This window comes from Petromyzon marinus (assembly GCF_048934315.1).
Source record: "Petromyzon marinus isolate PM22_M1 ecotype Great Lakes invasive population chromosome 75 unlocalized genomic scaffold, UKy_Petmar_22M1.pri1.0 chr75_unloc.5, whole genome shotgun sequence".
Classification (NCBI taxonomy): domain Eukaryota; kingdom Metazoa; phylum Chordata; class Hyperoartia; order Petromyzontiformes; family Petromyzontidae; genus Petromyzon; species Petromyzon marinus.
In genome coordinates, this window is record NW_027422617.1 from 1 (window position 1) to 27,500 (window position 27,500).

At 50.9% G+C, this 27,500-nt stretch overlaps 1 protein-coding gene across 1 annotated transcript in view; it reads left to right on the forward strand.

The window, feature by feature from the left end:
* Positions 1–52: 52 nt before the first annotated feature.
* The window catches only part of LOC142908180 (uncharacterized), a 37,992-nt gene continuing 10,544 nt past the window's right edge, over positions 53–27,500 (forward strand). The window contains exons 1-7 of the mRNA XM_076058499.1: positions 53–479; positions 2,589–2,851; positions 4,834–4,964; positions 13,851–14,194; positions 19,288–19,408; positions 23,280–23,443; positions 25,150–25,365. Coding sequence (XP_075914614.1) covers positions 13,937–14,194; positions 19,288–19,408; positions 23,280–23,443; positions 25,150–25,365 — 759 coding nt within the window. The 5' untranslated portion in view covers positions 53–479; positions 2,589–2,851; positions 4,834–4,964; positions 13,851–13,936. The remainder of the gene's footprint in view (positions 480–2,588; positions 2,852–4,833; positions 4,965–13,850; positions 14,195–19,287; positions 19,409–23,279; positions 23,444–25,149; positions 25,366–27,500) is intronic.

Consider the following 27,500-nt stretch of genomic DNA (forward strand, 5'->3'; position numbering starts at 1 on the left):
ACTACATTACTACTACTACTACTACATGACGCCCACCGGCCCCCAGGTGAAGCTCCTGGACACTGAGAGCTGTAAGCGTGGTGAGGAGGCCGCAGCCCTTCATTACTACTACTACTACATTACTACTACTACTACTACATTTACTACTACTACTACATTACTACTACTACTACTACTACATTACTACTACTACATTACTACTACTACTACTACATTACTACTACTACTACTACTACATTACTACTACTACTACTACATTACTACTACTACACCACCACCACCACCACTGCCTGACGCCCACCGGCCCCCAGGTGAAGCTCCTGGACACTGAGAGCTGTAAGCGTGGTGAGGAGGCCGCAGCCCTTCAGAGCCGCGTGGCCGCTGACGACGAGCGTGAGGAGGAGCGCCGGCGACACTCGCTGGGCCTGGCACAGCGAATCGCTGACACGGAGCACGGCCGTGAGACGCTGCGGAGAGAGGTGGGTGGTGGTGGTGGTGGTGAAGGTGTTGGTGGTGTGTGGGTGGTGGTGAGGGTGGTGGGGTGGTGGTGGTGTGTGGGTGGTGGTGTGGGTGGTGGTGGTGGTGGTGGTGTGGGTGGGTGGGTGGGTGGTGGTGGGTGGTGGAGGTGGTGTGGGTGAGGGTGGGTGGTGGTGTGGGTGTGTGGTGGTGATGGTGGTGGTGGTGGTGATGGTGGTGGTGGTGATGTGGATGGTGGTGGTGGTGGGTGGGTGGTGGTGAGGGTGGTGGTGGTGGTGGTGGTGAGGGTGGTGTAGGTGGTGGTGGTGGTGGTGGTGGTGGTGAGGGTGGTGGTGGTGGTGGAGGAGGTGATGTGGGTGGTGGTGGTGAGGGTGGTGTGGGTGGTGGTGAGGGTGGTGGGTGTGTGGGTGGTGGTGGTGGTGTGGGTGGAGGTGATGGTGGTGGTGGTGGTGTGTGGGTGGTGGTGGTGGTGGTGGTGGTGATGGTGGAGTTGGGTGGGTGTGTGTGTGTGGGTGGTGGTGGTGGTGATGGAGGAGGAGGTGGTGGAGGTTGTGGTGTGGGTGTGGTGGGTGGGTGGTGGTGGTGGAGGTAGTGGTGGAGGTGATGGTGGTGGTGTGGGTGGTGGTAGTGGTGGTGGTGGTGGGTGGTGGGTGGTGGGGGGTGTGTGGTGGTGGGTGGTGGTGGTGGTGATGGTGGTGGTGGTGATGTGGATGGTGGTGGTGGTGGGTGGGTGGTGGTGAGGGTGGTGGTGGTGGTGGTGGTGAGGGTGGTGTAGGTGGTGGTGGTGGTGGTGGTGTGGGTGGTGGGTGGGTGGGTGGTGGTGGGTGGTGTGGGTGGTGTAGGTGGTGGTGGTGGTGGTGGTGTGTTATGATGGTGGTGGTGGGGTGGTGGGTGTGTTTGATGGTGGTGGTGAGGGTGTGTGGGTGTGTGGTGGTGATGGTGGAGGTGGTGTGGGTGGTGGTGGTGGTGGTGGTGTGGTGGTGTGTGGTGGTGTGGTGGTGGTGGTGGTAGTGGGTGGTGGTGGTGGGTGGTGGTGTGGTGTGGGTGTGGTGGTGGTGGTGAGGGTGGTGGTGGTGTGGTGTGGGTGGGTGGTGGTGGTGGTGGTGGTGGTGGTGCTGTGGGTGGTGGTGGTGGTGTGGGTGGTGGTGGTGAGGGTGGTGGTGGTGGTGGTGGTGAGGGTGGTGGGGGTGTGGTGGTGGTGGTGGTGGTGAGAGGTGTGGGTGTGTGGGTGTGTGGTGGTGATGGTGGTGGGCGGTGGTGGTGGTGGTGGTGGTGAGGGTGGTGGTGTGGGTGGGTGGTGGTGGTGGTGGTGGTGAGGGTGGTGTGGGTGGTGGGTGCGTGGTGGCGGTGGTGGTTGGGTGGGTGGTAGTGGTGGTGGTGGTGTGGGTGGGTGGTGGTGGTGGTGTGGGTGGGTGGTGGTGGTGGTGGTGATGGAGGAGGAGGAGGAAGATGAGGAGGTCTCTAACAAGGGCGTTAAGAACTCACGGTCACTCGCCCACTCACTCACTCACCCACTTGCTCACCCACCCACCCACTCACCCACTCACCCACCCACCCACTCACCCACTCACTCACTCACTCACTCACCCACTCACCCACCCACTCACTCACCCACTCACCCACTTGCTCACTCACTCACCAACCCACCCACCCACTCACCCACTCACCCACCCACCCACCCACCCACTCACTCACCCACCCACCCACCCACTCATTCACCCACCCACCCACTCACTCACCCACTCACTCACCCACTCACCCACTCACCCACCCACTCACCCACCCACTCACCCACTCACTCACCCACCCACTCACCCACTCACTCACCCACCCACTCACCCACCCACTCACCCACCCACCCACTCACCCACTCACCCACCCACTCACCCACCCACTCACCCACTCACTCACCCACCCACTCACTCACCCACCCACTCACCCACTCACTCACCCACCACCACCCACTCACCCACTCACTCACCCACCCACTCACCCACCCACTCACTCACCCACCCACCCACTCCCCCACCCACCCACTCACCCCCCCACTCACCCCCCACTCCCCCCACTCCCCCCACCCCCCCCACCCACACCACCCACCACCTCCTCAGCTCGCGTCTCTCCAGCACCGCGTGCACGACCAGGAGGGTGAGTGGCGCGCTTGCGAGCGCCGCCTCCTTTCGGCGCTCGAGGAGAGCCGTGAGGCCGAGCGCCGGGCCGGCGACTCCTGCCGGGCCCTGGAGGCCCGGCTGGCGGGGGCCGCGGCCGAGGCCGCCGGCCTCAGGCTGGCCCTGAGCGCCGCCGAGGGGAGGGAGAAGGCCACGGAGGAGCAGCTGGCCAGGAGCGAGTCGGAGCGGAGGGACGCCGAGTTCCGGTGAGGTGGTGGGTGGTGGTGGTGTGGGTGGGGGTGGTGGGGTGGGGGTGGTGGGTGGGTGGTGGTGGGTGGGGGTGGGTGGGGGGGGGGGTGGGGGGGTGGTGGTGGGGGTGGTGGGGGGGGGGAGGTGCCACACACTCACCCACTCACTCAGCCACTCACTCACTCACTCACCCACTCACTCACCCACTCACCCACCCACCCACTCACTCACCCACTCACCACCCACTCACCCACTCACTCACCCACCCACTCACTCACTCACTCACCCACTCACCCACTCACTCACTCACCCACTCACTCAGCCACCCACCCACTCACTCACCCACTCACCCACTCACCCACCCACTCACTCACCCACTCACCCACTCACTCACCCTACCCACTCACTCACCCACCCACTCACCCCCACTCACTCACCCACCCACTCACCCACCCACTCACTCACTCACTCACCCACTCACTCACCCCTCACTCACCCACTCACCCACTCACTCACCCACTCACCCACTCACCCTCACTCACCCACTCACCCACTCACTCACTCACTCACCCACTCACTCACCTACTCACCCACTCACTCACCCACTCACTCACACCCACCCACTCACTCACTCACTCCCACTCACTCACTCACCCACTCACTCACCCACTCACCCACTCACCCACTCACCCACCCACTCACTCACTCACTCACCCACTCACTCACCCACTCACTCACCTACTCACCCACTCACTCACTCACTCACCCACTCACTCACCTACTCACCCACTCACTCACTCACCCACTCACCCACCCACTCACCCACCCACCCACTCACTCACCCACACCCACCCACTCACTCACTCACCCACTCACTCGCTCACTCACACACTCACCCACCCACTCACTCACCCACTCACTCACCCACCCACTCACCCACCCACTCACTCACCTACCCACTCACCCACCCACTCACTCACCCACCCACTCACTCACCTACTCACCCACTCACTCACTTACCCACTCACCCACCCACTCACTCACCCACCCACTCACTCACCCACTCACTCACTCACTCACCCACCCACTCACTCACTGACCAACCCACCCACCCACTCACTCACTCACCCACCCACTCACTCACTCACCCACTCACTCACTCACCCACCCACTCACTCACTCAGTCACTCACTCACTCACCCATTCACCCAATCACTCACTCACCCACCCACCCACCCACTCACTCACCCACCCACTCACTCACACACTCACTCACCCACCCACTCACTCACCCACTCACCCACCCACCCACCCACTCACTCACTCACTCACCACTCACTCACCCACTCACTCACCTACTCACCCACTCACTCACTCACTCACCCACTCACTCACCTACTCACCCACTCACTTCACTCACTCACCCACTCACCCACCCACTCACCCACCCACCCACTCACTCATCCACCCACCCACTCACTCACTCACCCACTCACTCGCTCACTCACACACTCACCCACCCACTCACTCACCCACTCACTCACCCACCCACTCACCCACCCACTCACTCACTTACCCACTCACCCACCCACTCACTCACCCACCCACTCACTCACCTACTCACCCACTCACTCACTCACCCACTCACCCACCCACTCACTCACCCACCCACTCACTCACGCACTCACTCACTCACCCACCCACTCACTCACTGACCAACCCACCCACCCACTCACTCACTCACCCACCCACTCACTCACTCACCCACTCACTCACTCACCCACCCACTCACCCACTCACTCACCTACCCACTCACTCACCCACCCACTCACCCACCCACCCACTCACTCACCCACCCACCCACTCACTCACTCACACAGGGGGTGTGACCCCCCCCACCCACTGCTGACTCCCCCACCCACTGTGACCCCCCCCCCACCACTGCTGCCCCCCCACCACTGCTGCCCCCCACCACTGCTGCCCCCCACCACTGCTACAGGCTCTCCAGCCTCCACTCTGTCCTGCGCCGGACCCTCGGCATTGGACGCAGTGGCCGGAGGGCAGCTGAGAGGGCAGCTGAGAGGGCAGCCAGCCCCTCAGCTGCCCTCTCAGGCCACGCAGAGACTGATGGTGAGTGGGTGGGTGAGTGGGTGAGTGGGTGAGTGAGTGGGTGGGTGAGTGGGTGAGTGAGTGAGTGAGTGGGTGGGTGGGTGAGTGGGTGGGTGGGTGAGTGAGTGGGTGGGGTGAGTGGGTGGGTGAGTGGGTGGGTGGGTGAGTGAGTGGTGGGTGGGTGGGTGGGTGAGTGAGTGAGTGGGTGGGTGAGTGAGTGAGTGGGTGAGCGAGTGACTGAGTGTGTGCCTGAGTGAGTGAGTGACTGAGTGGGTGAATAAACGAGTGAGTGACTGAGTGACTGACGGAGTGACTGACCGAGTGAGTGACTGAGTGAGTGACTGACTGAGTAGTGTATAGTAGTGTATAGTGTAGTGTATAGTGTAGTGTATAATGTAGTGTATAGTGTAGTGTATAGTGTAGTGTATAATGTAGTGTATAGTGTAGTGTATAGTGTGTAGTGTATAGTGTAGTGTATAGTAGTGTAGTGTATAGTGTAGTGTGTAGTGTATAGTGTAGTGTATAGCGTAGTGTGTAGTGTAGTATATAGTGTTAGTGTATAGTGTAGTGTATAGTGTAGTGTAGTAGTGTATAGTGTAGTGTATAGTGTAGTGTATAGTACAGTGTATAATGTAGTGTGTAGTGTATAGTGTAGTATATAGTGTAGTGTATAGTGTAGTGTATAGTAGTGTAGTGTGTAGTGTATAGTGTTTAGTATAGTGTAGTGTATGGTGTAGTGTGTAGCGTAGTGTATAGTAGTGTAGTGTATAGTGTATAGTAGTGTATAGTGTAGTGTATAGTGTAGTGTAATGTATAGTGTAGTGTATAGCATAGTGTATAGTAGTGTAGTGTATAGTGCAGTGTATAGTGTAGTGTATAGTAGTGTAGTGTATAGTGTAGTTTATAGTAGTGTAGTGTATAGTCGTGTAGTGTATAGTTTAGTGTATTGTATAGTGTAGTGTATAGTGTAGTGTATAGTGTAGTGTATAGTAGTGTAGTGTATAATGTAGTGTATAATAGTATAGTGTAGTGTATAGTGTAGTATATAGTAGTGTAGTGTATAATGTAGTATATAGTAGTGTAGTGTATAATGTAGTGTATAGTAGAATAGTGTATAGTAGTGTAGTGTATAGTAGTGTAGTGTATAGTAGTGTAGTGTATAGTAGTATTGTATAGTGTAGTGTATAGTGTAGTGTATAATGTAGTGTATAGTAGTGTAGTGTATAGTGTAGTGTATAGTGTAGTGTATAATGGTGTAGTGTATAATAGTGTAGTGTATAGTGTAGTGTATAGTGTAGTGTATAATAGTGTATAGTAGTGTATAATAGTGTAGTGTATAGTGTAGTGTATAGTGTAGTGTATAATAGTGTAGTATATAATAGTGTAGTGTATATAGTGTAGTGTATAGTGTAGTGTATAGTGTAGTGTATAATAGTGTAGTGTATAGTGTAGTGTATAGTGTAGTGTATAGTGTAGTGTATAATAGTGTAGTGTATAGTGTAGTGTATAGTGTAGTGTATAGTGTAGTGTATAGTGTAGTGTATAGTGTAGTGTATAGTTTAGTGTATAATAGTGTATAGTGTAGTGTATAGTGTAGTATATAGTGTATAGTGTTTAGTATAGTGTAGTGTATGGTGTAGTGTATAGTGTAGTGTATAGTAGTGTATAGTGTAGTGTAGTAGTGTATAGTGTAGTGTATAGTAGTGTATAGTGTAGTGTATAGTATAGTGTATAGTGTAGTGTATAGTGTAGTGTATAATAGTGTAGTGTCTAGTAGTGTAGTGTATAGTGTAGTGTATAGTGTAGTGTATAGTGTAGTGTATAGTGTAGTGTATAGTATAGTTGTATAGTATAGTTGTATAGTGTAGTGTATAATGTAGTGTATAGTGTAGTGTATAGTGTAGTGTATAGTGTAGTGTAGTTAGTGTAGTGTATAGTAGTGTGTAGTGTAGTGTATAGTGTAGTGTATAGTATAGTGTATAGTGTAGTGTATAGTGTAGTGTATAATAGTGTAGTGTCTAGTAGTGTAGTGTATAGTGTAGTGTATAGTGTAGTGTATAGTGTAGTGTATAGTGTAGTGTATAGTATAGTTGTATAGTGTAGTGTATAGTGTAGTGTATAGTGTAGTGTATAGTGTAGTGTATAGTGTAGTGTATAATAGTGTAGTGTATAGTAGTGTAGTGTATAGTGTAGTGTCTAGTAGTGTGTAGTGTAGTGTATAGTGTAGTGTATAGTGTAGTGTATAGTGTAGTGTATAATAGTGTAGTGTATAGTGTAGTGTATAGTGTAGTGTATAATAGTGTAGTGTATGGTGTAGTGTATAGTGTAGTGTAGTGTATAGTGTAGTGTATAGTGTAGTGTATAGTGTAGTGTATAGTGTAGTGTATAGTGTAGTGTATAATGTGGTGTATAGCTTAGTGTATAATAGTGTATAGTGTAGTGTATAGTGTAGTATATAGTGTATAGTTTTTAGTATAGTGTAGTGTATGGTGTAGTGTATAGTGTAGTGTATAGTAGTGTATAGTGTAGTGTAGTAGTGTATAGTGTAGTGTATAGTAGTGTATAGTGTAGTGTATAGTGTAGTGTATAGTATAGTGTAGTGTATAGTGTAGTGTATAATGGTGTAGTGTCTAGTAGTGTAGAGTATAGTGTAGTGTATAATGTAGTGTATAGTGTAGTGTATAGTGTAGTGTATAGTATAGTTGTATAGTATAGTTGTATAGTGTAGTGTATAATGTAGTGTATAGTGTAGTGTATAGTGTAGTGTATAGTGTAGTGTAGTAGTGTATAGTGTAGTGTATAGTAGTGTATAGTGTAGTGTAGTGTATAGTGTAGTGTATAGTATAGTGTATAGTGTAGTGTATAATAGTGTAATGTCTAGTAGTGTAGTGTATAGTGTAGTGTATAATGTAGTGTATAGTGTAGTGTATAGTGTAGTGTATAGTGTAGTGTATAGTATAGTTGTATAGTATAGTTGTATAGTGTAGTGTATAATGTAGTGTATAGTGTAGTGTATAGTGTAGTGTATAGTGTAGTGTATAATAGTGTAGTGTATAGTAGTGTAGTGTATAGTGTAGTGTCTAGTAGTGTATAGTGTAGTGTATAGTGTAGTGTATAATAGTGTAGTGTATAGTGTAGTGTCTAGTAGTGTAGTGTATAGTGTAGTGTATAGTGTAGTGTATAGTGTAGTGTCTAGTAGTGTAGTGTATAATAGTGTAGTGTATAGTGTAGTGTATAGTGTAGTGTATAATAGTGTAGTGTAGTAGTGTATAGTGTAGTAGTGTATAGTGTAGTGTATAGTGTAGTGTATAATAGTGTAGTATATAATAGTGTAGTGTATAATAGTGTAGTGTATAGTGTAGTGTATAGTGTAGTGTATAATAGTGTAGTGTATAATAGTGTAGTGTATAGTGTAGTGTATAATAGTGTATAGTAGTGTATAATAGTGTAGTGTATAGTGTAGTGTATAGTGTAGTGTATAATAGTGTAGTATATAATAGTGTAGTGTATAATAGTGTAGTGTATAGTGTAGTATAATAGTGTAGTGTATAGTGTAGTGTATAGTGTAGTGTATAATAGTGTAGTATATAATAGTGTAGTGTATAATAGTGTAGTGTATAGTGTAGTGTATAGTGTAGTGTATAATAGTGTAGTGTATAGTGTAGTGTATAGTTTAGTGTATAATAGTGTATAGTGTAGTGTATAGTGTAGTATATAGTGTATAGTGTTTAGTATAGTGTAGTGTATGGTGTAGTGTATAGTGTAGTGTATAGTAGTGTATAGTGTAGTGTAGTAGTGTATAGTGTAGTGTATAGTAGTGTATAGTGTAGTGTATAGTATAGTGTATAGTGTAGTGTATAGTGTAGTGTATAATAGTGTAGTGTCTAGTAGTGTAGTGTATAGTGTAGTGTATAGTGTAGTGTATAGTGTAGTGTATAGTATAGTTGTATAGTATAGTTGTATAGTGTAGTGTATAATGTAGTGTATAGTGTAGTGTATAGTGTAGTGTATAGTATAGTGTAGTGTATAGTGTAGTGTAAAGTGTAGTGTATAGTAGTGTATAGTGTAGTGTATAGTGTAGTGTATAGTGTAGTGTATAGTGTAGTGTATAATAGTGTAGTGTCTAGTAGTGTAGTGTATAGTGTAGTGTATAGTGTTGTGTATAGTGTAGTGTATAGTATAGTTGTATAGTATAGTTGTATAGTGTAGTGTATAGTGTAGTGTATAGTGTAGTGTATAGTGTAGTGTATAGTGTAGTGTATAGTGTAGTGTATAATAGTGTAGTGTATAGTGTAGTGTCTAGTAGTGTATAGTGTAGTGTATAGTGTAGTGTATAGTGTAGTGTATAATAGTGTAGTGTATAGTGTAGTGTATAATAGTGTAGTGTATGGTGTAGTGTATAGTGTAGTGTAGTGTATAGTGTAGTGTATAGTGTAGTGTATAGTGTAGTGTATAGTGTAGTGTATAGTGTAGTGTATAATGTGGTGTATAGCTTAGTGTATAATAGTGTATAGTGTAGTGTATAGTGTAGTATATAGTGTATAGTTTTTAGTATAGTGTAGTGTATGGTGTAGTGTATAGTGTAGTGTATAGTAGTGTATAGTGTAGTGTAGTAGTGTATAGTGTAGTGTATAGTAGTGTATAGTGTAGTGTATAGTATAGTGTAGTGTATAGTGTAGTGTATAATGGTGTAGTGTCTAGTAGTGTAGAGTATAGTGTAGTGTATAATGTAGTGTATAGTGTAGTGTATAGTGTAGTGTATAGTATAGTTGTATAGTATAGTTGTGTAGTGTATAATGTAGTGTATAGTGTAGTGTATAGTGTAGTGTAGTAGTGTATAGTGTAGTGTATAGTAGTGTATAGTGTAGTGTATAGTGTAGTGTATAGTATAGTGTATAGTGTAGTGTATAATAGTGTAATGTCTAGTAGTGTAGTGTATAGTGTAGTGTATAATGTAGTGTATAGTGTAGTGTATAGTGTAGTGTATAGTGTAGTGTATAGTATAGTTGTATAGTATAGTTGTATAGTGTAGTGTATAATGTAGTGTATAGTGTAGTGTATAGTGTAGTGTATAGTGTAGTGTATAGTGTAGTGTATAATAGTGTAGTGTATAGTGTAGTGTCTAGTAGTGTATAGTGTAGTGTATAGTGTAGTGTATAGTGTAGTGTATAGTGTAGTGTATAATAGTGTAGTGTATAGTGTAGTGTCTAGTAGTGTAGTGTATAGTGTAGTGTATAGTGTAGTGTATAGTGTAGTGTCTAGTAGTGTAGTGTATAATAGTGTAGTGTATAGTGTAGTGTATAGTGTAGTGTATAATAGTGTAGTGTAGTAGTGTATAGTGTAGTAGTGTATAGTGTAGTGTATAGTGTAGTGTATAATAGTGTAGTGTCTAGTAGTGTAGTGTATAGTGTAGTGTATAATGTAGTGTATAGTGTAGTGTATAGTGTAGTATATAGTGTAGTGTAGTAGTGTATAGTGTAGTGTATAGTGTAGTGTATAGTGTAGTGTAGTGTATAGTATAGTGTATAGTGTAGTGTATAATAGTGTAATGTCTAGTAGTGTATAGTGTAGTGTATAATGTAGTGTATAGTGTAGTGTATAGTGTAGTGTATAGTATAGTTGTATAGTATAGTTGTATAGTGTAGTGTATAATGTAGTGTATAGTGTAATGTATAGTGTAGTGTATAGTGTAGTGTATAGTGTAGTGTATAGTGTAGTGTATAATAGTGTAGTGTATAGTAGTGTAGTGTATAGTGTAGTGTCTAGTAGTGTATAGTGTAGTGTATAGTGTAGTGTATAGTGTAGTGTATAGTGTAGTGTATAGTGTAGTGTATAATAGTGTAGTGTGTAGTGTATAATAGTGTAGTGTATAATAGTGTAGTGTATAGTGTAGTGTATAATAGTGTAGTGTATAGTGTAGTGTATAGTGTAGTGTATAATAGTGTAGTGTGTAGTGTATAATAGTGTAGTGTATAATAGTGTAGTGTATAGTGTAGTGTATAATAGTGTAGTGTATAGTGTAGTGTATAGTGTAGTGTATAATAGTGTAGTGTATAGTGTAGTGTATAGTGTAGTGTATAATAGTGTAGTGTGTAGTGTATAATAGTGTAGTGTATAGTGTAGTGTATAATAGTGTAGTGTATAGTGTAGTGTATAATAGTGTAGTGTATGGTGTAGTGTATAGTGTAGTGTATAATAGTGTAGTGTATAGTAGTGTAGTGTATAGTGTAGTGTCTAGTAGTGTATAGTGTAGTGTATAGTGTAGTGTATAGTGTAGTGTATAGTGTAGTGTATAGTGTAGTGTATAGTGTAGTGTATAGTGTAGTGTATAATAGTGTAGTGTATAATAGTGTAGTGTATAGTGTAGTGTATAATAGTGTAGTGTATAGTGTAGTGTATAGTGTAGTGTATAGTGTAGTGTATAGTGTAGTGTATAGTGTAGTGTATAATAGTGTAGTGTATAGTAGTGTAGTGTATAGTAGTGTAGTGTATAGTAGTGTAGTGTATAATAGTGTAGTGTATAGTGTAGTGTATAATAGTGTAGTGTATAGTGTAGTGTATAGTAGTGTAGTGTATAGTAGTGTAGTGTATAGTAGTGTAGTGTATAGTGTAGTGTATAGTAGTGTAGTGTATAGTATAGTGTATAGTAGTGTAGTGTATAGTGTAGTGTATAGTGTAGTGTATAATAGTGTAGTGTATAGTGTAGTGTATAGTGTAGTGTATAATAGTATAGTGTATAGTGTAGTGTATAATAGTGTAGTGTATAGTATAGTGTATAGTGTAGTGTATAGTGTAGTGTATAGTAGTGTAGTGTATAGTGTAGTGTATAGTGTAGTGTATAATAGTATAGTGTATAGTGTAGTGTATAATAGTGTAGTGTATAGTAGTGTATAATAGTGTAGTGTGTAGTGTAAAATGTAGTGTATAGTGTAGTGTATAGTGTAGTGTATAGTGTAGTGTATAATAGTGTAGTGTATAGTGTAGTGTATAATAGTGTAGTGTATAATAGTGTAGTGTATAGTGTAGTGTATAATAGTGTAGTGTATAGTGTAGTGTGTAGTAGTGTAGTGTATAGTGTAGTGTATAATAGTGTAGTATATAATAGTGTAGTGTATAGTGTAGTGTATAATAGTGTAGTGTATAGTGTAGTGTATAGTAGTGTAGTGTATAATAGTGTAGTGTATAGTGTAGTGTATAGTGTATAGTGTAGTGTATAGTAGTGTAGTGTATAATAGTGTAGTGTATAGTGTAGTGTATAATAGTGTAGTGTATAGTGTAGTGTATAGTGTAGTGTATAGTAGTGTAGTGTATAGTAGTGTAGTGTATAGTGTAGTGTATAATAGTGTAGTGTATAGTGTAGTGTATAGTGTAGTGTATAGTAGTGTAGTGTATAATAGTGTAGTGTATAGTAGTGTAGTGTGTAGTGTAGTGTATAGTGTAGTGTATAGTGTAGTGTATAGTGTAGTGTATAGTAGTGTAGTGTATAGTAGTGTAGTGTATAATAGTGTAGTGTATAGTGTAGTGTATAGTGTAGTGTATAGTGTAGTGTATAGTGTAGTGTATAGTGTAGTGTATAGTGTATAGTGTAGTGTATAGTGTAGTGTATAGTGTAGTGTATAGTGTAGTGTATAGTGTAGTGTATAATAGTGTAGTGTATAGTGTAGTGTATAGTGTAGTGTATAGTGTAGTGTATAGTGTAGTGTATAGTGTAGTGTATAGTGTAGTGTACAGTGTAGTGTACAGTGTAGTGTATAGTGTATAGTGTAGTGTATAGTGTAGTGTATAGTGTAGTGTATAGTGTAGTGTATAGTGTAGTGTATAGTGTATAGTGTAGTGTATAATAGTGTAGTGTATAGTGTAGTGTATAGTGTAGTGTGTAGTGTAGTGTATAGTGTAGTGTATAGTGTAGTGTATAATAGTGTAGTGTATAGTGTAGTGTATAGTGTAGTGTATAGTGTAGTGTATAGTGTAGTGTATAGTGTAGTGTATAGTGTAGTGTATAATAGTGTAGTGTATAGTGTAGTGTATAGTGTAGTGTATAGTAGTGTAGTGTATAGTGTAGTGTATAATAGTGTAGTGTATAGTGTAGTGTATAATAGTGTAGTGTATAGTGTAGTGTATAGTGTAGTGTATAGTGTAGTGTATAATAGTGTAGTGTATAGTAGTATAGTGTATAGTGTAGTGTATAATAGTGTAGTGTATAGTGTAGTGTATAGTGTAGTGTATAGTGTAGTGTATAATAGTGTAGTGTATAGTGTAGTGTATAGTGTAGTGTATAGTGTAGTGTATAATAGTGTAGTGTATAGTGTAGTGTATAGTGTAGTGTATTGTAGTGTAGTGTATAATAATGTAGTGTATAGTGTATAATGTAGTGTATAATAGTGTAGTGTATAGTAGTGTAGTGTATAGTGTAGTGTATAGTGTAGTGTATAGTGTAGTGTATAGTGTAGTGTATAGTGTAGTGTATAGTGTAGTGTATAGTGTAGTGTATAATTGTGTAGTGTATAGTAGTGTAGTGTATAGTAGTGTAGTGTATAGTAGTGTAGTGTATAGTGTAGTGTATAGTGTATAGTGTAGTGTATAATAGTGTAGTGTATAGTGTATAATGTAGTGTATAGTGTAGTGTATAGTGTATAATGTAGTGTATAGTGTAGTGTATAGTGTAGTGTATAGTGTAGTGTATAGTGTAGTAAAACCCCCGACCCACGCCGCTCTGCCCGAAGCACCCCGACAGGACTTCGAGTCCACCCGTGGTCGCCAGAGCTTCGGGGACGAGTGTTGACAATCTCGCCCCCACCCACACCCACACCCACCCACACCCACACCCACACCCACCCACACCCACACCCACACCCACACCTACACCCACCCACACCCACACCCACCCACTCCTCCGTCGCTACCCAGGCAGTCCAGGCTCACGGAGTCAGTCACCGGATCGGCCCGGCGCTCTGAAGGGGCGGTCTCCGTCGCCCAGGCGGTCTCCGTCGCCCATGCACCACCACCAGCACCACCAGCAGCAGCACCACCACCACCACCAGCAGCACCACCAGCACCAGCAGCAGCACCACCACCAGCAGCAGCAGCAGCAGCAGCAGCAGCGCCGCCATCACCCGGGGGCCGCTGACGACCTGGACGGGGCTCAGGCTCAGGGTCAGGCTCAGGCGGTGGCCTGCGAGCCCGAGGCCGACGTGGTCCACGCCGCCCTGCGCAACTTCCTGCAGGAGCTGCGCAGCTGCCAGCGAGAGCGGGTAAGCCACGTGGTCTGTGGTGGTGGTGGTGGTGGTGGTGAACCACGTGGTGGTGGTGAACCACGTGGTGGTGGTGAACCACGTGGTGGTGGTGGTGGTGGTGAACCACGTGGTGGTGAACCACGTGGTGGTGGTGAACCACGTGGTGGTGGTGAACCACGTGGTCTGTGGTGGTGGTGGTGAACCACGTGGTGGTGGTGGTGACCCACGTGGTCTGTGGTGGTGGTGGTGAACCACGTGGTGGTGACCCACGTGGTGGTGACCCACGTGGTGGTGACCCACGTGGTGGTGACCCACGTGGTGGTGACCCACGTGGTGGTGGTGGTGACCCACGTGGTTTGTGGTGGTGGTGACCCACGTGGTGGTGACCCACGTGGTGGTGACCCACGTGGTTTGTGGTGATGGTGACCCACGTGGTGGTGACCCACGTGGTGGTGACCCACGTGGTTTGTGGTGGTGGTGACCCACGTGGTGGTGACCCACGTGGTTTGTGGTGATCATGACCCACGTGGTGGTGACCCACGTGGTTTGTGGTGGTGGTGACCCACGTGGTGGTGACCCACGTGGTGGTGACCCACGTGGTTTGTGGTGGTGGTGACCCACGTGGTGGTGACCCACGTGGTTTGTGGTGATCGTGACCCATGTGGTGGTGACCCACGTGGTTTGTGGTGGTGGTGACCCACGTGGTTTGTGGTGGTGGTGACCCACGTGGTGGTGACCCACGTGGTTTGTGGTGGTGGTGACCACGTGGTTTGTGGTGGTGGTGACCCACGTGGTTGTAGTGGTAACCACGTGCTTGTAGTCGTAACCACGTGGTTTTAGAGGTAACCACGTGATTTGTGGTGGTAACCACGTGGTTTTAGAGGTAACCACGTGATTTGTAGTGGTAGCCACGTGGTTGTAGTGGTAACCACGTGGTTGTAGTGGTAACCACGTGGTCGTGGTGGTAACCACGTGGTTGTAGTGGTAACCACGTGGTTGTAGTGGTAACCACGTGGTTGTAGTGGTAACCACGTGATTTGTAGGGGTAGCCACGTGGTTGTAGTGGTAACCACGTGGTTGTAGTGGTAGCCACGTGGTTGTAGTGGTAACCACGTGGTTGTAGTGGTAACCACGTGGTTTGTGATGGTAACCACGTGGCTGTAGTGGTAGCCACGTGGTTGTAGTGGTAACCACGTGGTTTGTGGTGGTAGCCACGTGGTTGTAGTGGTGACCACGTGGTTGTAGTGGTGGTGACCACGTGGTTTGTGATGGTGACCACGTGGTTGTAGTGGTAACCACGTGGTTGTAGTGGTAACCACGTGGTTTTAGAGGTAACCACGTGGTTGTGGTGGTAACCACGTGGTTTTAGAGGTAACCACGTGGTTGTGGTGGTAACCACGTGATTTGTGGTGGTGACCACGTGGTTGTAGTGGTGACCACGTGGTTTGTGGTGGTGACCACGTGGTTGTGGTGGTAACCACGTGGTTGTAGTGGTAACCACGTGGTTTTAGAGGTAACCACGTGATTTGTGGTGGTAACCACGTGGTTGTAGTGGTAACCACGTGGTTGTAGTGGTAACCACGTGGTTGTAGTGGTAACCACGTGGTTTGTGGTGGTGACCACGTGGTTTTAGAGGTAACCACGTGGTTGTAGTGGTAACCACGTGGTTTTAGAGGTAACCACGTGGTTTGTGGTGGTGACCACGTCGTTTTAGAGGTAACCACGTGATTTGTAGTGGTAGCCACATGGTTGTGGTGGTAACCACGTGGTTTTAGAGGTAACCACATGATTTGTAGTGGTAACCACGTGGTTGTAGTGGTAACCACGTGGTTGTGGTGGTGACCACGTGGTTTGTGGTGGTGACCACGTGGTTGTGGTGGTAACCACGTGGTTGTAGTGGTAACCACGTGGTTGTAGTGGTAACCACGTGGTTTGTGGTGGTAACCACGTGGTTTGTGGTGGTAACCACGTGGTTGTAGTGGTAACCACGTGATTTGTAGTGGTAGCCACGTGGTTGTAGTGGTAACCACGTGGTTGTAGTCATACTGTACCGGTGTGTGTCACTGTGTGATTTGGTAATAGCTGCTCAGTCAGAGGAGGAGTTGGAGACGCTGCTGCTGAGACTGGAGCGTGCCACTAAGAGGTGGGGCCTTACCATCAGCCCCACCAAATCTAAGCACCTGCCTGGGTATTTTGTACCATCGGACACTCAGCCCCCACAACTCCCAATCGGTGATGGGGCAGTTGTGGAGAGAGTGGAGAGTTTCCCATACCTGGGCAGTGTGCTTATGACTGGCTCCAGTTTAACAGCAGAGGTCTCACTCCGAATCAGTCGAACGGCAATATCTTTTCATCGGTTGCGTAACGCTGTGTGGAAGCTACCTGGTCTGTCGCTCCGCACTAAGCTTCAGGTCTTCTCGGCCACGGTCATTCCCTCCCTTCTCTACGCTTGCGAAACGTGGACCCCCCTAATGGAACATCTTCGCCGGTTAGAAACATTTAGGCTGGCCTGCCTACGATCCATCCTGGGTTTAACCAGGCTGCATTGTGTGAGGAGCTCACAAATCCTTGAAAGATCTGGGCAAGGTCCCATCGGTGAGCGCCTCCGGCGGGCAAGGCTGCGATGACTGGGTCATGTAGCCCGCATGCCCAGCCACCGCATGCCGAAAGAGCTTTTGTTTGGCCGGATCGAAGGGGCTAAGCGGGCGCGGCACGGGCTAGAGAAGAGATGGAGTGATGTGGTACAGGAGGACGTGGAGTTGAGTGGACTTGCCGATGACCGGTACCAGCGGTGTCAAGATCGGCCTCTGTGGAGGAGGCTCGTGAAGGATGCTACTGGGCAGTTGGAGGCAGTCGCCCTCCAACAACAACGGAGGGCGGAGGAGCGACGCTCAGATCAACGAGCGGAGCGCTGGGTGGCTAAAGCACAGCAGGTTGGCACAGTAGGGGGCACAGGTGGTGCATCAGCCAGTCATCTCAGTCAGTCGACCCGTGGCACCTGGGTCTGCCCCGTGACCTCCTGCCAGTGGGCGTTCGACACTTCACGTGGCCTCAGGGTGCACATAGCCTGGCACAAGCGTCGTGGTGACGTCACCGCCACTTAGTGGCGAATGGCGGTTGTTGTGTCACTGTGTGTGTGTCACTGTGTGTGTCACTGTGTGTGTGTCACTGTGTGTGTCACTGTGTGTGTCACTGTGCGTGTGTCACTGTGTGTGTGTCACTGTGTGTATGTCACTGTGTGTGTCACTGTGTGTGTGTCACTGTGTGTGTGTCACTGTGTGTGTGTCACTGTGTGTGTGTGTTACTGTGTCACTGTGTGTGTGTGTCACTGTGTGTGTGTCGCTGTGTGTGTGTCACTGTGTCACTGTGTGTGTGTCACTGTGTGTGTCACTGTGTGTATGTCACTGTGTGTGTCACTGTGTGTGTGTCACTGTGTGTGTGTCACTGTGTGTGTGTCACTGTGTGTGTGTGTGTCACTGTGTGTGTGTGTTACTGTGTGTCACTGTGTGTGTGTGTCACTGTGTGTGTGTCGCTGTGTGTGTGTCACTGTGTCACTGTGTGTGTGTCACTGTGTGTGTGTCACTGTGTGTGTCACTGTGTGTGTGTCACTGTGTGTGTGTCACTGTGTGTGTGTGTCACTGTGTGTGTGTCACTGTGTGTGTCACTGTGTGTGTGTCACTGTGTGTGTGTCACTGTGTGTGTGTGTCACTGTGTGTGTGTCACTGTGTGTGTGTGTGTCACTGTGTGTGTGTCACTGTGTGTGTGTCACTGTGTGTGTCACTGTGTGTGTGTCGCTGTGTGTGTGTGTGTCACTGTGTGTGTGTCACTGTGTGTGTCACTGTGTCACTGTGTGTGTCACTGTGTCACTGTGTGTGTCACTGTGTGTGTGTCACTGTGTGTGTGTGTGTCACTGTGTGTGTGTGTCACTGTGTGTGTCACTGTGTGTGTGTCACTGTGTGTGTGTCACTGTGTGTGTGTGTGTCACTGTGTGTGTGTCACTGTGTGTGTCACTGTGTCACTGTGTGTGTGTCACTGTGTGTGTGTCACTGTGTGTGTGTCACTGTGTGTGTGTGTGTCACTGTGTGTGTGTGTGTGTCACTGTGTGTGTCACTGTGTGTGTGTGTGTATGTCACTGTGTGTGTGTGTGTCACTGTGTGTGTGTATGTCACTGTGTGTGTGTGTGTCACTGTGTGTGTCATTGTGTGTGTCACTGTGTGTGTGTGTGTCACTGTGTGTGTGTATGTCACTGTGTGTGTGTGTCACTGTGTGTGTCATTGTGTGTGTCACTGTGTGTGTCACTGTGTGTGTGTCACTGTGTGTCACTGTGTGTGTGTGTCACTGTGTGTGTCACTGTGTGTGTCACTGTGTGTGTGTGTCACTGTGTGTGTGTCACTGTGTGTGTGCGTGTGTGTCACTGTGTGTGTCACTGTGTGTGTCACTGTGTGTGTCATTGTGTGTGTGTCACTGTGTGTGTCACTGTGTGTGTGTTACTGTGTGTGTCACTGTGTGTGTGTGTGTGTGTGTGTCACTGTGTGTGTCACTGTGTGTGTGTCACTGTGTGTGTGTCACTGTGTGTGTCACTGTGTGTGTGTTACTGTGTGTGTGTGTCACTGTGTGTGTGTGTGTCACTGTGTGTGTGTCACTGTGTGTGTGTCACTGTGTGTGTCACTGTGTCACTGTGTGTGTTACTGTGTGTGTGTCACTGTGTGTGTGTCACTGTGTGTGTCACTGTGTGTGTGCGTGTGTGTCACTGTGTGTGTGTCACTGTGTGTGTGTGTCACTGTGTGTGTGTGTGTCACTGTGTGTGTGTCACTGTGTGTGTGTCACTGTGTGTGTGTCACTGTGTGTGTCACTGTGTGTGTGTCGCTGTGTGTGTGTGTGTGTGTCACTGTGTGTGTGTGTGTGTCACTGTGTGTGTCACTGTGTGTGTCACTGTGTGTGTGTCACTGTGTGTGTGTCACTGTGTGTGTCGCTGTGTGTGTGTGTGTCACTGTGTGTGTGTCACTGTGTGTGTGTCACTGTGTGTGTCACTGTGTGTGTTACTGTGTGTGTGTCACTGTGTGTGTCACTGTGTCACTGTGTGTGTGTCACTGTGTGTGTGTGTGTGTCAGGAGGAGTGCCGGTTGGAGGCTCTGACTTTGGCTCGTCAGCTGCAGGAGATGGAGGCTGACCGTGACCGCACCAACTCACGTATGCAGCAGCTGCAGCGCTCCCTCGCAGAGACGGAGGAAGGTGTGTGGCGGAGACACGCGGAGAGAGACACGGAGACACAGAGAGAGACACGGAGAGAGACACGGAGCGAGAGGGAGACACGGAGAGAGAGGGAGACACGGAGACACAGAGAGAGACACGGAGAGAGACACGCGGAGAGAGAGGGAGACACGGAGAGAGACACGCGGAGAGAGACACGGAGCGAGAGGGAGACACGGAGAGAGACACAGAGAGAGACGCGGAGAGAGACACGCGGAGAGAGAGGGAGACACGGAGAGAGACACAGAGAGAGACACGGAGAGAGACACAGAGAGAGAGGGAGACACGGAGAGAGACACGCGGAGAGAGACGCGGAGAGAGAGGGAGACACGGAGAGAGACACGCGGAGAGAGACACGGAGACACAGGGAGACAGGGAGAGAGACACGCGGAGAGAGACACGGAGAGAGAGGGAGACACGGAGAGAGACACGCGGAGAGAGACACGGAGCGAGAGGGAGACACGGAGAGAGACACGGAGACACAGAGAGAGACACGGAGAGAGAGGGAGACACGGAGAGAGACACGCGGAGAGAGACGCGGAGCGAAAGGGAGACACGGAGAGAGACACAGAGAGAGACACGGAGAGAGACACGGAGAGAGACACGCGGAGAGAGACACGGAGACACAGAGAGAGACACGGAGAGAGACACGCGGAGAGAGACGCGGAGAGAGAGGGAGACACGGAGAGAGAGGGAGACACGGAGAGAGACACGCGGAGAGAGACACGGAGAGAGAGGGAGACACGGAGAGAGACACGCGGAGAGAGACACGGAGCGAGAGGGAGACATGGAGAGAGACACGGAGACACAGAGAGAGACACGGAGAGAGAGGGAGACACGGAGAGAGACACGCGGAGAGAGACACGGAGCGAAAGGGAGACACGGAGAGAGACACGCGGAGAGAGACACGGAGAGAGACACGGAGAGAGACACGCGGAGAGAGACACGGAGACACAGAGAGAGACACGGAGAGAGACACGCGGAGAGAGACGCGGAGAGAGAGGGAGACACGGAGAGAGACACGCGGAGAGAGACACGGAGAGAGACACAGAGACACAGAGAGACAGGGAGAGACACGGAGAGAGACAGAGAGAGACACGGAGACAGAGACAGGGAGAGAGACAGGGAGAGAGACACGCGGAGAGAGACACGGAGAGAGAGGGAGACACGGAGAGAGACACGCGGAGAGAGACACGGAGAGAGACACGGGGAGAGACACGGAGAGAGACACGCGAAGAGAGACACGGAGAGAGACACGGAGAGAGACACAGAGAGAGACACGGAGAGAGACACGGAGACAGAGAGAGACGTGGAGACAGAGGGAGAGACACGGAGAGAGACACGGAGAGAGACACGGAGAGAGACACGGAGAGAGACACAGAGAGAGACACGGAGAGAGACACGGGGAGAGACACGGAGAGAGACACGCGAAGAGAGACACGGAGAGAGACACGGAGAGAGACACAGAGAGAGACACGGAGAGAGACACGGAGAGAGACACAGAGAGAGACACGGAGAGAGACACGGGGAGAGACACGGAGAGAGACAGAGAGAGACACGCGGAGAGAGACACGGAGAGAGACACAGAGAGAGACACAGAGAGAGACACGGAGAGAGACACGGAGAGAGACACGGAGAGACGCGGAGACAGAGGGAGAGACACGGAGAGAGACACGGAGAGAGACACGGAGAGAGACACGGAGACAGAGGGAGAGACACGGAGAGACACACAGAGAGAGACACAGAGAGAGACACAGAGAGAGACACGGAGAGAGACACACAGAGACAGAGGGAGAGACGCGGAGGCAGAGGGAGAGACACACGGAGAGAGACACGGAGACACAGAGACAGAGAGACACGCGGAGAGAGACACGTTTCTAACCGGCGAAGATGCTCCATTAGGGGGGTCCACGTTTCGCAAGCGTAGAGAAGGGAGGGAATGACCGTGGCCGAGAAGACCTGATGCTTAGTGCGGAGCGACAGACCAGGTAGCTTCCACACAGCGTTACGCTTCCGATGAAAAGATATTGCCGCTCGACTGATTCGGAGTGAGACCTCTGCTGTTAAACTGGAGCCGGTCATAAGCACACTGCCCAGGTACGGGAAACTCTCCACTCTCTCCACAACTGCCCCATCACCGATTGGGAGTTGTGGGGATGGAGAGTCCGATGGTACAAAATACCCAGGCAGGTGTTTAGTTTTGGTGGGGCTGATGGTAAGGCCCCACCTCTTAGTGGCACACCGCTCCAGTCTCAGCAGCAGCGTCTCCAACTCCTCCTCTGACTGAGCAGCTATTACCAAATCATCAGCATACATAACGTGGTTGAGCAATAGGGAGCCATCCCTTGACCGCACCCGGGCATCGATCAGCCTCCCATTATATCTGTACCATATGGAGATTCCCCCGGTACAGCTATTGAAGGCTTCACGAACTACGTGGTCAAAATAGATGTTAAATAACGTGGGAGCCAGAGGACATCCCTGTCGCACCCCAAGGTGTACAGGGAATGGCTCTGACTCCCGGCCACGTAGTTTTACACGGGCCCGCTCACCATCATGAAGGTCCTTAATGATCGTGAGCAGAGGGTCAGGGACTCCAAAAGCACGAAGAACAACCCAGAGCCCAGGCCTACTGATGGTATCATAGACCTTGACTAGGTCAATAAAGCAGAGATGTAGGTCTTGTTGGAATTCCCTACACCTCTGCCGTAGCAGACGGACAGAAAATATGGCGTCTGTGCAGGACCGCCCTTTCCTGAAACCACATTGGGGCTCCGCAAGCCTCTCCTCAGCGTGCCTGGCAAGGCGATGTTGAATAATCCTTGCCAGGACCTTTCCCGGCACACTGAGGAGTGAGATGCCCCTGTAGTTGTTACAGTCTGTGCGGTCCCCCTTCTTAAAGAGGGGGACCACCAGGGCATCCTTCCAATCCTGCGGAACCCGTCCAGTGGTCCAGACTGTTGTTATGATGTCATATAGGGCATTCTGTGCACAAACGCCACCCTCCCTCAGCATTTCGCTTGGGGGATCATCTCTGCCCGGTGCCTTTCCTGGTCTCAGACTCTGGATCACCTTCAGTACTTACTCCGGACACACACACAACAACAACAACCGCCATTCGCCACTAAGTGGCGGTGACGTCACCACGACGCTTGTGCCAGGCTATGTGCACCCTGAGGCCACGTGAAGTGTCGAACGCCCGCTGGCAGGAGGTCACGGGGCAGACCCAGGTGCCACGGGTCGACTGACTGAGATGACTGGCTGATGCACCACCTGCGCCCCCTACTGTGCCAACCTGCTGTGCTTTAGCCACCCGGCGCTCACACACACACACACCCACACACTCACACACACACACTCACACACTCACACCCACACACTCACACACACACACCCACCCACACACTCACACACACACCCACCCACCCACTCACTCACTCACCCACCCACCCACCCACACACTCACCCACCCACTCACTCACCCACTCACTCACCCACTCACCCACTCACTCACTCACTCACCCCCTCACCCACTCACTCACCCACTCACTCACCCACTCACCCACTCACTCACCCACCCACCCACTCACCCACCCACCCACCCACACACCCACTCACCCACCCACCCACCCACTCACTCACCCACCCACCCACCCACTCACCCACTCACTCACCCACTCACTCACTCACCCACTCACTCACCCACTCACTCACCCCCCCACTCACTCACCCACTCACCCACTCACCCACTCACCCACCCACCCACCCACTCACTCACTCACCCACCCACCCACCCACCCCCCCACCCACCCACTCACCCACTCACCCACCCACCCCTCCGCTGTCCCTCCAGGCAAGCGGGGATCTGATGGCCGCCTCAGCAGCGCCCAGACGGCCCTCCTGCTGCAGGAGGAGACAATCCGTAGGGGCGAGAGGGAGCGGAAGGTCCTGCTGGGGCGAACCGTCTCTCTGGAGCTAGCGGGGAATGCCAGCGCCGAGCAGTTACACTCACTACAGGTGGGTGGGTGGGTGGGTGAGTGGGTGGGTGAGTGGGTGAGTGGGTGGGTGAGTGGGTGGGTGAGTGGGTGAGTGGGTGAGTGGGTGGGTGGGTGAGTGAGTGGGTGAGTGAGTGAGTGAGTGGGTGAGTGAGTGAGTGGGTGAGTGAGTGAGTGAGTGGGTGAGTGAGTGGGTGGGTGAGTGAGTGGGTGAGTGAGTGAGTGGGTGAGTGAGTGAGTGAGTGGGTGGGTGGGTGGGTGAGTGGGTGGGTGAGTGAGTGAGTGGGTGAGTGAGTGAGTGAGTGGGTGAGTGGGTGAGTGAGTGAGTGGGTTGGTGAGTGGGTGACTGAGTGGGTGAGTGAGTGGGTGAGTGACTGAGCGCTCGCGCCTACACCAGAAACGCACCATACCTGGCACGGCACCACCTCCCCCGTGACGTCGCCCACTCACTCACCTACCCACCCACCTACCCACCCACCCACCCACCCACTCACCCACCCCCTCACCCACCCACCCACTCACCCACCCCCTCACTCACTCACCCACCCACCCACTCACTCACCCCCCCACTCTCCCACCCACCCACCCACCCCCCCCCACCAGGAGAAGCTGGAGTGCCTGCGTGCCCAGCAGTCCCGCTGGGAGTGCGAGCTCCACTCACTCACTCACTCACCCACCCACCCACTCACTCACCCACTCACCCCCTCACCCACCCACCCACTCACCCACTCACCCCCCCACTCACCCACTCCCTCACTCACCCACCCACCCACCCACTCACTCACCCACCCACTCACCCACTCACCCACTCACCCCCTCACCCACCCACCCACTCACCCACTCACCCCCCCACTCACCCACTCCCTCACTCACCCACCCACCCACCCACTCACTCACCCACCCACTCACTTACTCACCCACCTACCCACTCAGTCACCCACTCACTCACTCACTCACCCACCCACTCACTCACCCACCCACTCACTCACCCACCCACCCTCTCTCCCACGCACCCACCCACCCACTCACTCACCCCCCCACCTCCCCACCCACCCACCCACCCACTCCCCCCCACCAGGAGAAGCTGGAGCGCCTGCGTGCCCAGCAGTCCCGCTGGGAGTGCGAGCTCCACTCACTCACTCACTCACCCACCCACCCACTCACTCACCCACTCACCCCCTCACCCACCCACCCACTCACCCACTCACCCCCCCACTCACCCACTCCCTCACTCACCCACCCACCCACCCACTCACTCACCCACCCACTCACCCACTCACCCACTCACCCCCTCACCCACCCACCCACTCACCCACTCACCCCCCCACTCACCCACTCCCTCACTCACCCACCCACCCACCCACTCACTCACCCACCCACTCACTTACTCACCCACCTACCCACTCAGTCACCCACTCACTCACTCACTCACCCACCCACTCACTCACCCACCCACTCACTCACCCACCCACCCTCTCTCCCACGCACCCACCCACCCACTCACTCACCCCCCCACCTCCCCACCCACCCACCCACCCACTCCCCCCCACCAGGAGAAGCTGGAGTGCCTGCGTGCCCAGCAGTCCCGCTGGGAGTGCGAGCTCCACTCACTCACTCACTCACCCACCCACCCACCTACCCACTCACTCACTCACCCACTCACCCCCCCACCCACTCCCCCACCCACTCACTCTCCCACCCACCCACCCACCCTCTCCCCCCCACCAGGAGAAGCTGGAGCGCCTGCGTGCCCAGCAGTCCCGCTGGGAGTGCGAGCGAGTCCGAGGCCGCGAGGCTCTGGAAGCGTCCGAGGGCCGTGCCACTAGGCTGGAGTTGGCTCGCTGTGTCCTTGAGGGCGACCTTCAGCGCCGCCGCCTCGGCCTTCAGGAGCAGCAGGCTCAGGCCGAGGCCCTGCAGGCCCGCGCCGACGCCCTGCAGAAGCAGGTTGGGTGGGGTGTGGGATGGGTGGGGTGGTGGTGGGGTGGGTGAGTGGGTGGGTGAGTGAGTTGGTGGGCCGTTGGGTGGGTGAGTGGGTGGTCAGGTCGGTGGATTAGTGGGTGGGTCGTTGGGTGGGTGAGTGGGTGGGTGAGTGAGTGGGTGAATGGGTGGGTGGGTGAGTGGGTGAGTGGGTAGGTGAGTGGATGAGTGGGTGAGTGGGTGGGTCGGTGGGTGGGTGAGTGGGTGGGTAGGTGGGTGAGTGGGTGGGTGGGTGAGTGGGTGAGTGAGTGGGTGGGTCATTGGGTGGGTGAGTGGGTGGGTGGGTGGTTGAGACGGTGGGTAGGTGAGTGGGTGGGTGGGTAGGTAGGTGGGCGGGTGAGTGGGTGGTTGAGTCGGTGGATAGGTGAGTGGGTGATTGAGTCGGTGGGTAGGTGAGTGGGTGGTTGAGTCGGTGGGTGGGTGGGTGGTTGAGACGGTGGATAGGTGAATGGGTGGTTGAGTCGGTGGGTAGGTGAGTGGGTGGTTGAGTCGGTGGGTGGGTGATTGAGTCGGTGGGTAGGTGAGTGGGTGATTGAGTCGGTGGGTAGGTGAGTGGGTGGTTGAGTCGGTGGGTGGGTGGATAGGTAGGTGGGTAGGTGAGTGGGTGGGTGGATTGGTGTTGGACATTGCCAGAGGGTGCTGGTAGGATGGACATCACAAACTAAACTATTAAACTATAAACTATTTTTGATGGAGTTAAAGAGCGATTTGTGATCGCGGGCCACTGAGGCAGACTCCATCTCCTCAGCAACCCGCGACCACCACCCATCCATGCAGCGCCTCACGGCTCTCCGAACCTCCGAGCGAAGGCTGCGGTAAGCCTCCTCATTCTCCGACGTGGGATGCTGTAGCCGATGAGAGTGGGCCTGTCGCTTTTTCTCAGCCAGCTTGAACACCTACTCTGTCAGCCAGGGTCTCTAGGGAGGTCTGGACCGCGTATCCAAAGCAGCCATTGCAGCCGCATGAGTGACAGTCCTAAACCTCGTCCATTTACCCTCTACATCAGGAGGAGTGGGGGACGATGCCAACCCCAGCCGCAAGCGATGATGAAATTCTCGCTTGCAACTTTCACCAGCTAGCTGAGACCATGCCACTAAGGGTTTGAATGGGGTCCTGGGTGTACATCCACCACCGGAGTGGAAGAATGGCAGGCGCATCTTATAGATGACTAGTCGATGGTCAGAGGGCAGATCAGCTCCACGGTAGGTCCTGGTGTCAAGGACATGGGCCCGCATCCGCTGTTCCGTCACTATGTAGTCCAGCAGATGTTCTTGCTTGGACCCGGCATGCATCCATGATGTTGTGTGGATGCGCCGATGCCGGAACAGCGTGTTGGTAATTACAAGCCCATGGGCTGCACAAAAATCTAGCAGCCTCCTACCGTTGTTATTGAGCTGATCTGGCCCATGCCCTCCCATCACCCCAGACCAGGTGCCAGCATCATGACCAACTCGGGCATTGAAGTCACCCAACATGATGACTCTATCCCGAGGTGCCACTTTAGCCAGCACCTGTGACAGGAGGTCATAGAAGGCATCTGACTCATCGGCCTTGCCTGCATCCCTCCACGGATGTTCGTCTTCGGTGGGGCATAAGTAACCACGACCACCACTCCTCGCCTCCGGTTGATGGGAAGGCGAGCCCAAAGTAGCCTGGGGCTTACAGCTTCCCACACCTCACCGCCACGCTCCCACGCCCCCTTCATTATTTTGTTTAAAAGAAGAGCCACACCCTGTTGTTTGGCAGTCTGCTGCCCCGAGTAGAGGACTGTCCACCCCTCATGGTGGCAGGAGCCAGAGCCGGTCCTCCGGACCTCCTGAATACCACAGACATCCAGGCGGTACCGGTCCAGCTCCCGACAGAGGAGTGGCAGCCTCTCCTCCGCAGTGAGCGTTCGAACATTCCACGTGGCCACCCGTAGTGGCTTTTTGTTGTTTCTGGAGGAGCCCCGAGGGTAGAGATTCAATCTCCTGGCTCCGCCAATTGGGGTTTGGCCAGGAGACGTCATAGACGCCTGGCCCCCCGGGGCCTCCGGCACAAGCTTATTAGTTATATACTTAATTCGCGGTTTAGTGGTAATTATTTGAAGGTGGAGGGGTTAC